We start from the raw sequence: 17,566 nt of genomic DNA, 5'->3' as shown, positions 1-17,566 counted from the left end.
TAAAAGATGACTATGGCTTATTAATTATGATTAATACTTTATATTAGGAAACAATCAATTTTTTTTATGAAATCACATATCCATCAAATTAAATGGACGTTAAGATTAAGATGTATTGGTTGTACAAGTGTAAATGGTTGCATAATAACTCACCTCTTATTATATATAACAGTTTGTAAGTAACTTTCAAACAAGCTTTATAATGTAAGATAATTTTAACAAACTTGATATAAAACTTAATTTTCAAATAAAAGTAATTCATCATTTTTTTTAATCTGTTTGCATAGCTTCACATTTATTAGCTACCTGTTACTTGGTTGATCAGGTATACTCACATAAAGATGTTCATGAACAATCTCGGAAAAGGCCACCAGAACCCCCTGACAAATGCCCTGTGGCAAAGGAGAGGCTCAAAAAGCAATTGATCATATCACGATCTATTTTAAATTCCATGAAATCGATTATAAATCATAAATTTAAGATAATTAATGTTATTAATTAACAAGACAATTATCGTTATTTATTAAATAAAAATTAATATATTTTTTATAAGAAATTACATACACATCTCTTTCTCTTTCAATCTCTCATCTCCCCGTAAACATACACACACAATTAAATGTGTATGTAAGGTGAACACAATGTAAACAACCTTAATTTTTTACTACAAATGTTCACAAATGGTATTAAATTTTAGTTTTATTGATTTAGGGGCCATTTACTAAAGACTTACTCGATAAATGTTTACCGGTAAAATTCAACATTGTTATTTACCTACCGGGTAAGATTTTACTCCACGAAAACAACACATTATGTAATAATCTACCCGATAAGCTTTTACCGTGGTAAGAGTCGTCGTCTTCACTTAACGGGTAAGACTCTTTTTTTTTTGTCTCGCTCTTACTGGGTAAGATTTTTAGTCATTGTCATATTCATCCGGTAAGGTAATGTGGCTTGATAAACGTTTACTCAGATAAACGTTTGGTAAACGGCCCCTTAGTTGGTGTTTTACGATATATTCACAAACTATATTAGATCTTGTAAATTTTAAAATGTATTCACAATATTACACAAGGTATAATAATATTTTTAAGAAAATATTCACGATATGTTCAATTTGTATGTATATTCAATTATATATGTGTACACATGTGTTATAGACAAATAAAAGAGAAAAAATATTGACGTGTGAATATTTGGATTCCCAATTAAATCTTGAAATTAACGATTCATAATATGTGAGCGAAAAGTAGCACGTGACCATGAGGGTAAAAATAACACATCTGAAATGTCAAAATTACAAACTCCATGGATATGAAAGAATTGTTTGTTAATTTAAAATTGGCAAATTTGATCAATACAATCAAATCATGTCTCCATTTATCCGGCGGCGGCGAAAAGTCTCCGATGGAAGTATAAACATCAACCAAATCCCCAATTAACTACCATACCTCCTTATCCTCCATCGGCGAACACGCAGTCAACCACCGTACGTCACACGACGGAGACAGGGCGAATGAGTAGTGGTTTAAAGTTCATCGTCGTCGTGTTCGTTATCGTCGGGGTTTTGGATAGAGTCGCCGTCGTAAATGGCAGCCAGTTCAAGGGGGATTACTCCAAGTTATCGGGGATTATAATACCAGGTTTTGCGTCAACTCAGCTTAGAGCCTGGTCTATTTTGGATTGCCCTTACTCACCTCTTGATTTCAATCCCCTCGATTTGGTTTGGCTCGACACGACTAAAGTATATCATTCTCTATAATCTGAAACCTTATGAATATAACATGTTATTGTGTTGTTCTATTAAAAATCTCGATATTATGTGGTTATATATGTCTTTTGATGATTTGCTGATTAAGCAACAGTGACGTGAAATATTCTACGAATTTCGATTTATTAGTTTATCGAGGATACGGGAATGTATTAGCTCTGTTGAAGTGATCCGCATTTAAGTTTAACTGTTCTGATTGTGGTAAGCTGTTGTTGATTTTCCTAGTAGATGGTACGTAGTGCTCCATGATCGCTTGTTTTAAAAACTAAATTGTATTTACATTTGGATGTCAAATGGGGTTAGTTTTCAACTTAAACATGTATGGATTGTAAGGTGTTATAGAAATATTGTTAATAATATTGAGCTTTATAATTAGGACAAATAGAATGATCTCTGTCTTCTATTTGATTCCTCTTATTGCTTCATAAAATTTGCTTAAATTCTCACCAGTACCCCAAAATTAGCACTTAGGGATCTCATCCATATATACCCTTCATCCATGGATAAGGACAAAACATTTTTACTGTTTTATAGGTGTCGAAATTTCAAGAAAATTTATATTAATCTTGCAGGTGAAAAGATAAGGCTTGACATGGAAAAGTAGAGAACAAAACAAATCAAACAAACCTGGTATATCTCACAGAGAGGTAGGGTATGGAGGGTAGGACGTACAGACCTTGCCACAACACCAACAACTGGATAGCATGTGGTTACCGAATGTGTATTAGTCAAGACACTCATTGTGCATGGTGATGCCCCAAAGATGACTCATGGTGCATGATGCAAGATGCTATGCTTTCCATATAAAAAAGAAGTCAAAAACAAAAAAGAATTATATCGTAATCTATCTATTGTAGAGTAACATATGTAATCTAAGAATAGTGTGTGCTTTAATACCAGAACCCGCAGCATGATGACTTTGTGCTTGTACAATTCAATATTTTGTAGTCTCGTTTAGATTGGTACTCCTGGGGAATGAATATATGCTCCATTATGTGTTTTATAGGGGCTGATGTTATATTGATATCGTCTATTCGATCTTCGGTTGCATACATACTGATTGTGCAATGACCTGATAAGACATGTTGGATGTTATGCTCTATTAGAATGCAATTCATTTCTGCTTGTCTATGTTTAAGCTATAGCAGAAGTAATGCTACATTTTTCTCATTTTCTATCCAATACTGTCGGTGGATGATAGAAGAAGGCTACAATCTACCATGCAGTGTCTTTCTGCAATGAATTGCTGGCTTAAGTGCATGATGCTGGATCCTTACAATCAAACAGATAACCCCGAGTGCAGGTCCCGCCCAGATAGTGGCCTTTCAGCCATCACTGAGCTTGACCCAGGTTATATAACAGGTAATGTTTTTCTCTTTTCTCAATCTGGATTGCTTTTGATGTATGACATACTTTGATCTCCCTGCCTCTCTTCCTCCATTTCACAATTCGTAGGATGACTCATTGTAGAAAAAACTAGATATAGACTAGTAGCCACGGGCTCTAATATAATGGACCATTATGGATATCAGGACAGTTCCATATATGATGTATCAACACATGCTTCATGACTTGTAGGCAGGTTGAACCTAAAGGGAAGTTGTGATGCAGCAGCCTTGCGATTTGAAACTCTTGCCTAAGTCGACTTGAATGAAGTAGCCTGGCTGAAAGTCCTATTTGCTTTTACTTTTCTTCTCTTGTTCCTTTTTCTTAGTTAATCCCAATAAAGTACAAGATATAGCTTGCCTATTGTACTAAGATGCCCTCCTCCAGCAAATTATAACCAAGTAAGGGGCACAATTGTGTATACACCATCTGTGGTGTCTTGGCCTGCATAATACATTTTCTATTTTTCAAATCAACACGTGAATGGTGTAACATTTGTAAGAAGAAAAGGCACACCTGTAACAATAACATTATCTATGAAGGGGATATATACACATTTACACATCCACACACACACATAGATATATGTATGTATATATGCATATACTTCTATATACGTATGTGTGTGTATCTGACATTTATGTGTGTGTGTATCTGACATTTATATGTGTGTGTACTAGGTGTATGTAGTCCTTGGTCTGCTCTGAACTATCATGTATAGCACGACCTGAGTGCCTCTTTAAACTAACAATGCGCCTTATTTTGAGGGATTGTAAATATATGGTAACTGGATACTCAATTATTAATATCTTTGTTTCCCTGAAAGTGAATTCTTGATTCTCAGGCCCTCTTTCATCAGTGTGGAAAGAATGGATAAAATGGTGCATTGAATTTGGGATTGAGGCAAATGCTATTCTTGCTGTCCCATATGACTGGAGACTGTCACCATCAAAGCTTGAGGAGCGGGACTTGTACTTCCACAAGCTAAAGTTCGTATATAGCTATATACCTTGCATAATTTACGCGTTTCTTGAAGTTCTCCCTTTTGTCCAATCTCTCCTTATCCCCCTACTGAAGTTCATCATCAATAGATCATCTTTCTGTATATGACATGCATGGGATCCCACATGTAATTAAATTTTCTCACACAGTTCTTTAAAAGATGACATGATGGACTTGCTTTTACTAGCAATATCGAACATAGGCTGACAATTACTTCCTTAAACCTCCTTTTTGGTTTGCTAGTTATTTCTAACTTATTCCTGTCTTATTCATTGTTGGTTGGCAATTACTTTCTTAAACCACGTCTTATTATGGATGGTCGGTTAGTGTCAGATTTATATTTGTCCGCAAAGTAAGTAATTAGTACGTAGTGACATCACCAAAACAAGATTTACAAGGAAGCAGACTAGATATTATGTGAAGTTCCTAAAACTTGATCCTACTTGTATATTTGCCACTGTTCTGCCGTCAATCAATTGCTCGTAGAGGCAGAATCTTTTCTTCCTTACTTTTCCTTTGTCTATGAGAATTGGCACATTCTTCCTTATATTGATGTCCAGGATTGTTTCTGTGTCTTTGCAGACTTACCTTTGAAACAGCTCTTAAACATCGTGGTGGTCCATCCATAGTATTTGCCCATTCACTGGGTAACAATGTTTTCCGGTACTTCTTGGAGTGGTTGAAACTAGAAATTGCCCCCAAAAATTACATCCGATGGCTAGATGATCATATTCATGCCTACTTTGCTGTTGGTATGGAGGACTCATTTCATTTAACCCGTAGCACACATACATGTTTACTACTGACTCTAGGGGATAATGTACGCAATTCTGTTTTCCTGTTCTTAATTTCAGGGTCTCCTCTTCTTGGTTCAGTTCAGACGGTAGAAGCAACACTTTCTGGATCCACGTTTGGTCTTCCTGTACCTGAGGTCCGTTCTCTTTCTTTTTGTTACATTTTTGTCACCAGACTGCTTCAGTCAAATTGCACCTTAGATTTGGAGAGAGTCTAGGACTCTAAATGGCTTTTCTCTACTTGTCTGTGGGGTTGGATGGAGCTTTATTACATCCTGTCTTGAATTTCCCCTTTTTTCTCTTTAGCCACTAATATCTAAATTCTCTTTGAATTATTTGTGCGCCTTCTTTTGTTTTTTTGCCATCTTATTCTGTTTCTACCACATGTCCCACTTAAAAATTATTTTTGCATTCATGTTCTGCGACTATGTCAACTTAATTTTGTAGTTATGCCCATAAATTAATGTGCATCATATGTTTTGGCGAGATATCAGGGGACAGCCCGATTGATGTTCAATTCATTTGGCTCTTCACTATGGATGTCACCTTTTTCAGAATATTGTCGGACTGAAAATGTGTACTCAAAGCATTTTTCTGGTGGGCGCAGAAAGAAACACAATGTATATCACTGTGATGACATTGAATATCGGTCGAACTTTTCTGGATTCCCAACTAACATAATCAATATTGAGATCCCTTCAGTTGTAGGTATGGGATGAGTCTGATCAATGTTTTTATGAGAGAAGGTGCTCGACGTTAACCATATTAATGGGTTTTAATACTGTAGCAGAAGCTTATCCATCCTTCGGAGATGAAGTACAGGCCAACTTGTCTAACATGGAATGTGGGATCCCTACTCAGTTATCCTTTTCTGCTCGAGAAATAGCAGACGGGACATTTTTCAAAGCGATAGAGGATTACGATCCAGATAGCAAAAGGCTTCTCTACCAATTAGACAAGTGAGTAAAAGGAATTTCTTTGTATATTAGCCAAATCTGGCATGGATGCCTCCAATCTTGGATGCAATACTCTTTTGCTCAAACACTGGCCGTTTGGTTATAATAATCTTTGTCTTTGTGTGCATGTGTGTGTATTATTCTACTCTCAAGTACATGGCTATATGAACTTTTATTGCTAGAATGTGTCTTTTTAGTATTGAGAGTCATCATGTGGCTGTATTTCTGTATTTTCAAGTTCAAAATGTTAAGGCCATTCTGTTATGGATGGCATACTTCCAAAAAGAATGCCACTGAACTCTCTGTGCTATCCAGGTTGTATCATGGCGATCCCGTTTTAAATCCTTTGACCCCTTGGGAGAGACCACCTCTGAAGAACATCTTTTGTATATATGGCGTAGATTCAAGAACTGAGGTATTGATTAACATGCTACATCTCATTATCGGATCACTAAAGCATAGGGTACAGACATTTGCTTATCCTTATGCAATACTCCCTCCATCCCAAAGTAAATGTCCACAATGAAAAAGACGCACAATTTTAGAAATATGTAATTAGTACACTTCTTAATCAACTAAACGACGATTTTACCCTTAATAAATTGAGGGAGTAATCAATTTCTCCATCTCATAGTTAAGGGTATAATTGGAAAATAGACAGTTTTGAAAGTGGATACTTATTTTGGGACGGACGGAGGATAAGATTTCCTCAATGAACACACCCGTATGGGGCAAACTGTTGAGCAACTAGTAGGTTACTCTGGTCACAAAGTTTGAGTCGGCTTCTTTGCAAGAATGCAAAGGAAACCAAAGGGTCATTGACCCAGCGGTATCCAGGTTACCGGTAGAGCCCAACCCTTGTGAGGTCAAGGGTTTAAGCCTCACCAAAGGTGAGGAATGTGTGTGAGTTTTGCCGTATATAAAATATCATATACTTAAAAAGGGGAACGCAAAGGAAAATCTATATACAAAGAGTTGCCTCCCTGACCCTTAGACGCTGGGGAGCCTTAGCGTTCCTCGTCATTAATATGTTTGCTCGCGGCAATTGTGGTACTTGCTCTACTATTCTGCCCCATCCTGGCTGAGTGACACGTGGTCGCCCTTTGCAAATAGCACCTGAATCTCATATACTTTGCCAAACAGGTCGGTTACTATTTTGCACCAAGCGGCAAGCCTTACCCTGACAACTGGATTATGACTGATGTTGTATACGAGTTTGAAGGATCTTTGTATACTAGGTAACTCTCTTTAGGTTGAAACAGCAGTTCACGTATTAATAAATACAGAAAGATAATTCCTTTGCCAATCTTGGCCTTCATGATCAATGTAGTAGTTGAAAATTATCAGATTTCAATTCCTTTTGATTTGTGGGTATTCATTTTATTCCTTTCTTTCATATAGATCAGGGAATTTGGTTGAAGGGAATCCTGGATCTGCGAGTGGTGATGAGACGGTAAGCCAAAATAGTTAGATGGATGTTTTAGGTTATGATACGCTGGAGCTCCATGCTATTCAAGTACCTCATATTACCTCAAAATTAACAAATGTAAAGTTTCCTACAGGTACCATATCGTTCTCTTTCCTATTGCAAGAGTTGGCTGGGACCAAAAGTTAATATAACAAGAACTCCTCAGGTATATGCATGATGATTTGCAGTTAATATGTTAAACGGCTAATAGTTTCTTTCTCCTTATACCTCCCTCAAGTTTAAGTTTCGTAGTATTTTAGTTTAACTTCATGGTAAATCTGACAAATTAATCAAGAAATAAAAGCTTTCTGGTTCCAAATTTCTTTAATTGTTACATTGAATTGGCAACCTTAGCAATTGGAACCAGGGCTATAAGTTTCAACTGCCTTTTCACCTCTACTCCGTGCTGACCGAACTATGCTAGCTTAACCTACCACAACACATATTCTTGTTCAAAATATTCCTTCTTAGACGAAGGATCGTGTGAGAATAGGTGTTAAGGTGAGAAGTGTAAGAAGGGATTTGGACCCTTGATCACTTTTAATCTCAAACCAACCCATGAATTGCGTTTTAGAAGGGAATAGATCTGGTGCTTCTCATTAGTGTTGATCTATTGGAACTCTTCAATTAAGATTAATCCAAGGGTGGAGATCCCTTCTTACCCTTTTGACCATAACTCCCATTCTCACCGGAACCCAACCTTCCTTCTTATTAGGCTTGTTGCAAGTTTGTGCAAAAGGGTTCTTTAACCGGCAACCCCAGCGTTGGCCCACACCGCCACTCCACCTAGAGCATCATGAAAGAGGCGAATCAGGTACAAAGCTGCCTGCTAGGTGGCTGGCGTAAGAGCCCAGTACCCCCAAGGAGCCAATCCCCAAAGGAATTGTGACCCCCAGACTTGAACCCTCGTCAGGTTGTGTTGTGCCCTGCGGGCGGCTTGTTGCAATTTCATGGCTTTGTATTTCCCTATCAGATCTTAGATGGTAGACATGCATTTCATAAGCTTCTATTTACTTGGAATAAGACAGCATGATTTTGAACCTCAAATAACATGATGCCTGCCTACCAAACTTTGCCCTAAGCTGGCCATGACATAGGGAATGTTTGTTAGCAGCTTAATGAGCTTAATGAGCTTAATGGGACTCGCAGCTTATTCTGTTAGATATACATGATTGTTTGGTAGTGCCTTAATGATATAGAAAGTGACTTGTTCAATAAGCTTTTAGGAGAGAGTTTTATGCAGAAAGTCAAGTTTTTTTTTTCAAAACCAGCCCCTCCCAATTAAAAAACGCTCCTTCCATCTATGAAAAAAACCCTCCAAAACAAAACCGTTCCCAATCTATACAAACATATTAATCCACACAAATAGTTCTATCCATACAAGACTTGATGGAAAACCAACCAAACAACCCCATAATGATCTTATAGATGCATGTGAAGTAATAATGTCCTTATTTCCTTTTCTTCAATTAAGGCTTTGTTTTGTTGTTGTTTCAGTCAGAGCATGATGGGTTGGATGTGCAAATGCATTTGGATGTAGAACACCATCCTGGGGCCGACATAATTCCCAACATGACAAGGTCACCTCGTGTTAAGTATATAACATATTATGAGGATTCTGAAAGCCTTCCGGGACAAAGGACAGCAGTATGGGAAATTGATAAAGGTATCCAGTTTTTCTTTCTTTTATGCAATTAGCCACTTGAACGTATGGCAATCTTTTAGCATCTCGTGTAACAACCCGTCCCACATGGATAGAAAATTTCAATTGGTGAACTCCTTATAAGTTCGAAGTTGTTGGCTACCAATAACTTCCACCATGGTTTTAAGTTGATTTGGAGGTTATTGGGCCCGCATGCTGCCTTGGGCTGTCGGGCGTTACATGTTTAGCGTACATCCTACCCTCCCCACTCCTCAGACCAGACTCCATGTGCGATTCGCGGTGTTCGTTTGGTTTTTCTTTATGGAAATCTTTTAACCTGGATACTTGATGTAACATATGGGTGTGATGGTGAATTTGATCATCTTTTGCAGCAAATCACAGGAACATTGTGAGGTCCCCAATTCTCATGCGGGAGCTATGGCTCGAGATGTGGCATGATATTCACCCTGATAAGAAATCAAAGTTTGTTACCAAAGGTTGGTTTTCCCTTTTCAAGAACCCCATTAATGTCAAATAAAAGAATCTCCGAGTATTCACTTGTAAGTTTTTACAGCAAAGCGTGGGCCCTTGAGGGATGAAGACTGTTACTGGGATTATGGGAAAGCTCGTTGTGCATGGTCCGAGTATTGTGAATACAGGTATATCCACCGCTCCTTAAGAAACTGATTTTGCTCCATGTTTTGGCAGTTTACGTATGTAAAATGGCGCAGGTATGTTTTCGGAGATGTTCACTTGGGTCAAAGTTGCAGGGTCAAAAGCTCTTCAGCTGATCTCCTTCTGAATTATGTGTAAAAGCCATGAGGTAGTTTTTCTGATCCCTTTATATCTGATTTGTGTTTATAACTTCATGGAAACAGCCTCTTTAGACCATCTCCAATCGCAATACAAAAATTACAAGTTAGTGGTCTCATTGACACAAAAAGAAAAAAAATCAACTCCAACGGCTTTCCATATGGGTGCGTTTGGTATCCACACAGGCATAACAAGACAAAACAGTTATTCAGCGTATGCCGTATGGTAAGACTAGACAGGATAGAACAGATAAAATGACCAGTTTACCTCTAATGAGTTGTTGATATCTTTTATATATTTTGATTAATTTATTAATTTACTAAATTTTAAATAAAATAAATATTTTTATAACAAAATATATCATTAGGAAGTTTTCGTCAAGACGATTAAAATGACATCAAAATAAAAGGTTTATGTAGTTTCCGATTTTTATTTTATATCTTCTCTATGTTATTTTTTATTATTAATATTTAATAAATTACATAAATTAACCAAAATATAGAAACCGTATAAAAATAATATTTTGAGGACAGTAAAGTGAAAGTTTAAAGAGCATAAAAAACGATAAATAAAATTTAAATTATCAATAAAATGTAAAAGAGGAGGCATATTTGATATTTTAGAAGAGAATTAGATTTTATTTTGAGGTTATATCGGTAAAATATAGGGTGGGGGTGTCTGTTCCACATAAAAGTCCTGTCAAATGTAGAATAGTGATCCTTGTTGTGTTATGTCTTGTTCACTATACTAAACACTCCATATATGCCGTTTGATCCAGAACACGGCATATATGCCATTTCTCTTCCATCTCGAGCATTTTGCCTTTCCTTTTGCTATTCAGTTGGAGCCAAATGGTGTTTTTGCAGTACAGTTTAAGATGCCCTTACACTTTACAGTAAAGGAATTGGTGCATACATCTTACCATCCTCATACCCTACTTCAAGTAAGATTTACTGGGTTTGTTTGGTTTGGCTTGTTTTGTGTCTATAAGATACCATCTTTCGGTTTTGGGTATTTTAGATGATCTAACACTTGAACTATATGGCAATACGGTAAAGGTCGTTTGATTTATCGATCTTGACAGATAGAAAACTTTGATGCAGGACTCACTCTCCATAGAAATGCAAAGATGGTCCGGTTTCGTTCGATGGTGATGATGGGTCTATCGTGTTTATATTGATCCTGGAATTAAACACGATAATCCCATCGATGATCAAAGTGTACCCACACATAGGGGATCGATGAGCATCAAGGGAGAAGGGTTGTTGTTTTGAAGCATTCTACAGCCATTAGTGATTCAAAGTATGTAGTAGATGTATCATTCATCATGTTGAACAAATAGACATAAGGCCAATGTCAGCCAAAAAAAACATTCACTCTTTAATGTTTGGTTAATTTTCTTTAGAACAAATGCCATGAAAGTTTGGATACTTTCTAGGAGCATATATTTGCACGTGCCACTATTTCATGGTTACGTAACGAGAAAAAATTACTTCTAAACCACAAGGGTGCTGCCTGATTGGTTTGAGCTTGACTCCAAAGGTCAAAAGTGTCTGGAGGTCTCAGGTTCAAATCCAAGAAGGAACAAAAATCCCCTTGTGGCCACGAAGGTTCAAATGTGATGACTCCGGGCTACCTGCAAAGCATGTGGTTGCCCTGGGATTAGTCGGCTCGCATAGCGGGTTGGATATCCCGGTGAATAAAAAAAAAGTACTTCTATCAAGGGAAACATGATTTTGTTTCGTTGGGTTCCTTATATGTTTGAAACTAAACTATTGATATAAGTTTTTAATGACGGAGTTGGTAAATGTTAGCTGCATTTGTACAGAAGGTCTTTGGGTTCATGCCGCGATTTTGTCAAATTTCTTAGTTTTCGGCTTAAGTTTTGGTGTTTTCTTTATACGTACTTTGTGTTTTAAAAAAATTTGAAGATAGGATTTGAACACAGTTACTTTTTGTGTTGGATAAAGAATCAACTAATAGATTTATACTGATTTTGTAAAAAAATTCTACAAATATATTTATTCTTATAGTCAAGTTATGTTATGCCAACACTTAAAAAAAATTCTAAGTTCGCGTAGTAAAGCTATTGTTCTAATGAACTATGTTGTTAATAGCGGTGCAATAGTGGTTGTCGGTCATAAGCAAAATAGCAGTGGTAAATTTGCGAGGGTGGGAATTGTGTTTCAATAATAGCGGCGCAATTTACCACTATTTCACCGATATTTAAGGTAAATAGCGGTTCGCATTACTGCTATTCTCAAATAGGCCTCTTTTGAATCTAATGCTTACGTTTTTGTCTTTTTTGGGCATTTATTTTGATATTATTTTAATCCATCAATAGTCAACGATTATCATCCGGTTTAGAAATTCTTAGATTCTTAGTTTTTCAATTTCTTTCTATCATCGTCGACAGTCAACCTTCTTCGACACTATTCGAATTTTCTATCATCGTTTATGAACATTTTTCCTATTTTGTTTTGTAAAACTTGTTTAAGTTGATGTATTTAATGCATATAATATGTTTATGTATGCATACATATATATTATATATACAAGTCTAAGAAATATTATATAAACTGCTATTTTCATACCATTATATCATCACGATAACTGTTATTTCAAATATCAGTCCGGACGCCTATTTTGTATTTTGACCGCTGTAACAACATAACTCATGAAGAGTTCTAACTTGATTCAATAAAAAAGCAAGGACGAGAGTCTAAAACCAAGTCAAACGAACCCCAGAGTGGGTTCTGGAAGGAGGAAGATGTACACATACCTGAATCTATCTTAAAGAATAAAGCAGTTGCTTCCATGAAATAAAATAAAAATAACCAAAATAAGTAAAACACCATATTAAGAAGAACTTGTTATCCTTTTCAAAGAGATGAAATTGACGAATCCATAACAATGTACAACTTCCAGTGAACAAGGTACAAGTAGCTACAGCAGCATTGCTCTGGATTGAGCAAAAAAAATCAAATCTTAAGAAAAGCTAAAAAAAAAAGGGTAAATAAAACTGAGAATTGATGCCTTTAGACTTGAAGAATGAAAATTTTCCATTAACTTTTCTTCTTGATCTCAAAGGAATAATCCAGCTCCAAATAACACCTCTTATCATCATCTTCAAACTGCATTCTCAAACAGAGTTAAATTAAAGATGAAAAACTGAGGAACGTCTTAATAACCGTTTATTTGTATGATATACACATGTGCATGCAAGTAATTAAAGTTGTTTCCCACTTTCTATACGCGTGCACATGTGCATACCGAAAACATTACTTACAAATTACTTGTATGCACATGTGCATGCCGTACATATGGATGGTTAATAGGGCGTTCTTTAATTTTTCACTTTTTTTGCGGTTTATCCCTTGAACCCGACCCTGTATATATATGGGGCAAATACTCGGACACAATCTTAACCTATGGTGAGGTTTGAACCTTGACCTTCAGGGAGACTAGTATTTACCGGATAACACTGAGCCAATGACCCTTTGGTGACCGTATAACATTTTCATTTTGTGGGTCCATTTATAACGGTATGAGTTATGAGACAAAGAAGATGGATACGAAAAATGGAGAATGGGCGACTTACCTTCAGCTTTGCTTTGTATATTCCTCTTGCAAGAACGCCAGACGGGGTGGTCTCTTCGTCTAACGTTTCTACATACGCATCTTTCTGGGGTGCAAACGTACCCAACATTCCTTTGATTCGATCCACTGACACCACCATCCCACAATAAACAAATAAATCGAACTAATTAATATCCCACTCAAAAGTACAGTCTGGGGGTGAGATGTACACAGATCTGTACTCTACCCTTTGGGGTAGAGCAGGTGTTTCCATGAATACCCTCCGGCTTGTGCAATAAAAACCAACAAATCAACAAAAAAAAGACAGTTAACAAGTTCTTACTTCTTAGACGAGTGAGCAAAATTATATATGCATATATGGTGAGAATGATGCCTAATCAAATGAGAACCAAGTAATTTTTGATAACCGTGAGATCCAATGTGAGCCACTCATTTAAGATAATTATGTTACTTATTAGATATCGAGAAAAGGGTAATTTAGTAATATAAAGACAACTCATAAATGCACTTAATTAATTTATTCTCTCCATAAATAGGAAATCCATAACTCTCCAGGGTGTGTTATCTTTGAATCTTTGATGCCAGTAACACAAAGTGTATTTTCGTTGTTTCGTTTTTTTTCTTTGTATCACATTCTATGTTTTCGTTGTTTACACTGTATCACATTGTGTATTTAAAGGTATCACAACCTATAGAGAGTGGGTATCACAATGCGTTATTTGTTTACCTCTTAATAGCTCCATTAAGAGGCAGTCTCTGAATCGCTAAGAGGTGAATCTTGTTTGGCAAAAAAAAAAATCTGCCTCCAATGGTTTTAAAACCCTCTGAATGATTTTGTATCATGGGCTTCCCTTAACCATTAAGCACCCCAGCTTCATTCTGAATAATTACCAAACAATTATATTTCATTTTGCATTATATCATATAAGAGTTTCTTAATCATTCTGCACCAAACCATTCAGCAACTTAAACGTTGATTTATGGTTGAGATTGGATCTCATAAATCTCACAAAAAACCGAGTTCTCCGTTAAATGACCCCCTAGTGAGTATATTATACACACATACATACATATATATATATATACACATGATATAATATCCAAATATTACATATTACATTATATGTTTATTTCGGTGTCGGGTCGGGATCGAGAAGTTACCTTGGATCCCTCCTTTCCACACTGTATTGATGCAGGTGAGCCCGGAAACAATGTTGTGGAGAACGGTAAATGATAGCTTAAGCCGATAGTGAACTCCTTCTTTTAGTGTAAAGAGGAGATGACCCCTCTTACTTTCCTCAACCGGTAACGAAGTGGTGATCTCCTCAACGTTATTCGACATGATTCCTATGGAGTGGAATTTAACTTCAGGATCCCTTTGTCCTAACAAAGAAATAACGAGTGAAAAATGTGGTCCGTAAGAACCAAACCAAACAAAATCCCGCACACATGATCTGATGGTAGGATGTACACAGATTTTAAGATTCCCGAACTTGCAAAACAAGGTCCACTAGGAAGCACGCAATTTGAGATTCGAAATTGGAAAACCGAAGCCATTATGATCAAACATGACTAGTTTGCCAACTGGTTTTTACCAAACATGACTAGTTTGCCAACTCGTTTTTACCAAACATGACTAGTTTACCAGCTAGTTTTACTCAATATGACAAGTTTACCAGCCAGTTTTTCCCCGACATGATTAGTTTACCAGCCAGTTTTTACCAAACATGACTAGTTTGTCGGGAAGTTTTTACCAAACATGACTAGTTTAGCGGCCAACAATCAGTTCTTCAGCCTAGGTTGCCAAACATAGTCTTAGGTGTATCGAAAGAGTTGGTATGTCATTTACATAATATTCGGTTTGTATCTTGTAGCACGATATGTACAATGTACCATATATTGTTTCCTCAGTCTAACATTTATCGGGACAATTATGCGAAATTGATCATAATAACGCAATAAAACTAACCATTCAAATCGCTATCGACACCACCAAGCAACTTCTCTTTCCACCTTCTTAAACTTTCATCATCCTGTAAAACCGGAAAAAAAAAACAACCGGTTAATGCTTCAACCGGTTACCTGGTACTTAAATGTTTAAAACTTTACATCTTAGGCACCAAAATGGAAGTTTTGAAAGTACATTACCCAAAATATGAATCAAGTTAAAGTACGTTACTTTTTCATGCAATATGTCCTTTTTTATAAACTTAACAACACCTTAAATCATAGCATTCGATGAAAAAGAATCATGTAAAAAAGTATTTTTACATCGGTTCTCATGGGTTTGTAACCTCTTTGTGGTTCTCATTTGATTAACGTCCAATGAAACCCAAGATTTGAAATTGTGCAAATGTGCACACATTTATGTTTCCCAACCATTCCTGAAATAAAGCTAAAGATACAAGAATGGCTGAAATACCAATACCCCAAGAAACATGGCAAGATTTCAACTTTTTTACTTCTACATTTCAATCTGAACAGTTAATCAAACACCCAATTTGTCTTAAACCACAAAAATGCAAAATCAAATAAGAAATTGAGAATTAGGGTTCTTAAAAAGACCCTTCTTTTAGAAACCCAAGATTTGAAATTGGGAATTAGGGTTCTTAAACAGGCCCTTCTTTTAGAAACCCAAGATTTGAAATTGAGAATTAGGGTTCTTAAAAAGACCCTTTTTTTAGAGACCCAAGATTTGAAATTGGAAATTCTTTCAAAGAAGTATAGATGAGAATATTGAATCCCTCTTTTTGACAAACCCTAAATTGAAACAGAGCAAACCTTAAACCCTAAATTGAAACAGAGCAAACCTTAAACCCTGAATTGAAAGAAATCAAAGAAACCCTAAACCCTGAATTAAAAAATCAAAGAAACCCTAAACCCTGAATTAAAAGAAATCAAAGAAACCCTAAACCCTGAATTGAAAGAAATCAAAGAAACCCTAAACCCTGAATTNAAAATCAAAGAAACCCTAAACCCTGAATTAAAAGAAATCAAAGAAACCCTAAACCCTGAATTGAAAGAAATCAAAGAAACCCTAAACCCTGAATTGAAAGAGAGCATACTATGATGAACTTTTCAGCAATTTAAAAATAAAATAAAAACCTTGTCTTTGTCAAGCTGATCCTTAAGAGGAAGAAGAGGGCCAGGAACAAATTTAGAGAAACCCTCATGATGATGGTCATGGTCATGGTCATGGTCATCATGGTCATGATCAAAAACCCTGATCTTGAAAGGGTTTTCTCCTGTTTGTTTGTTGTTCAATGGGTCTCCATGAGGAAGTGAAGATGATGTCCCTGCCTCTGCTCCATTCAGACCTTCTTTTTCCATCTCTGTGTGGTTTTTTTGCAGACAGAATTAGAACAAAGACTTGTTTCCTTTTTTGGTTAATGAAATAGACAGAGGTAGCAAATCTTTGTTCCAATGTCTTTGTCTATTAACTTTCTCTCACCATTTACATCATGTTGAATTTGGTGATTAAATATGAAAGCAAAGAAAGAGAATATTTTTTTTATTTTATTAATATACCCTTTAAAATATATATTTTTCGAATAAAAAGATTAGGTAGTTTTATCATTTTAAATATTTTAATTTTTTTCTTTTGCTTTTCTTTCCTTTTTACTGACATTTGGAAGGAAAATTTTAAAAGAAAAGTTATAATTATTTTCCCTTTTTTTTCTGATTAACCTGAATATCTAATCTGTTATGTGAGCCGACTAATTTCAGAATGATCACTTGTTTTACGAATAGCTCAGAATCACCATAGTTGAACTAATTGAAATTATTAATAACCAATTAAATTGGTAAATGGTATACAAACTTCAATGATGGTTAATATTGATGGGTAATTCTATATTCCAATTCTTGGTTTTTATTATAAGATTCTTGTATTTTATGGTCATTAGGAGCCCTTTACCAAATGTTTATCTAGGTAAGTGTTTATCGACAAAATTCAATACTATAACTTATTTATCGGGTAAGATTTTAGTCCACCAAAACAGTATCGTATGTGGTAAGAGTCTGTCGTCCTCATTTACCGGGTAAGATTCTTAGTTCTTATCTACTCTCTTACCGGGGTAATATTCTTAGTCCTTGTTATATTCATCGGTAAGAGGAGGTCATATTTGTTAGGAG

General features: G+C 36.0%; 2 protein-coding genes across 8 annotated transcripts; one reads left to right on the top strand and one right to left on the bottom strand.

Moving 5' to 3' along the window:
* Window positions 1-1,357: 1,357 nt before the first annotated feature.
* LOC112507331 (phospholipid--sterol O-acyltransferase) lies at window positions 1,358-11,256 on the top strand. Of its 7 annotated transcripts, none has more exons than XR_003068511.1 (17): window positions 1,358-1,744; window positions 2,998-3,133; window positions 4,002-4,146; window positions 4,742-4,911; window positions 5,014-5,090; window positions 5,448-5,661; window positions 5,744-5,912; window positions 6,225-6,324; window positions 7,053-7,147; window positions 7,311-7,362; window positions 7,472-7,543; window positions 8,875-9,043; window positions 9,412-9,516; window positions 9,594-9,678; window positions 9,751-9,842; window positions 10,611-10,775; window positions 10,936-11,256. XR_003068511.1 is itself a non-coding variant. In XM_025111876.1 (16 exons), the coding sequence occupies exons 1-15, from the start codon at window positions 1,517-1,519 to the stop codon at window positions 9,830-9,832; spliced, it is 1,902 nt and encodes a 633-aa protein (XP_024967644.1). In that variant the 5' UTR covers window positions 1,358-1,516; the 3' UTR covers window positions 9,833-9,842; window positions 10,936-11,256. The 7 variants fall into 7 exon arrangements, 1 of the variants encoding a protein (XP_024967644.1); XR_003068510.1 differs by having other exon boundaries at window positions 5,741-5,912; window positions 10,704-10,775; XR_003068509.1 differs by having other exon boundaries at window positions 5,741-5,912; window positions 10,699-10,775.
* A 1,438-nt stretch (window positions 11,257-12,694) lies between these two features.
* On the bottom strand, window positions 12,695-16,884 carry LOC112506843 (rho GDP-dissociation inhibitor 1-like). Its single transcript, XM_025111142.1, has 5 exons — window positions 16,538-16,884; window positions 15,402-15,465; window positions 14,594-14,815; window positions 13,434-13,558; window positions 12,695-12,966 (listed from the first exon to the last, which is right to left on the bottom strand). The coding sequence occupies exons 1-5, from the start codon at window positions 16,760-16,762 to the stop codon at window positions 12,898-12,900; spliced, it is 705 nt and encodes a 234-aa protein (XP_024966910.1). The 5' UTR covers window positions 16,763-16,884; the 3' UTR covers window positions 12,695-12,897.
* Between the last annotated feature and the right edge of the window lie 682 nt (window positions 16,885-17,566).

The sequence above is a fragment of the Cynara cardunculus genome (genome assembly GCF_001531365.2).
Source record: "Cynara cardunculus var. scolymus isolate 2C chromosome LG 2, CcrdV1, whole genome shotgun sequence".
NCBI classification, from domain to species: Eukaryota; Viridiplantae; Streptophyta; class Magnoliopsida; order Asterales; family Asteraceae; genus Cynara; species Cynara cardunculus.
The sequence above is the reverse complement of the archived record's forward strand: the minus strand, read 5'-3'. Positions and strand labels throughout refer to the sequence as shown.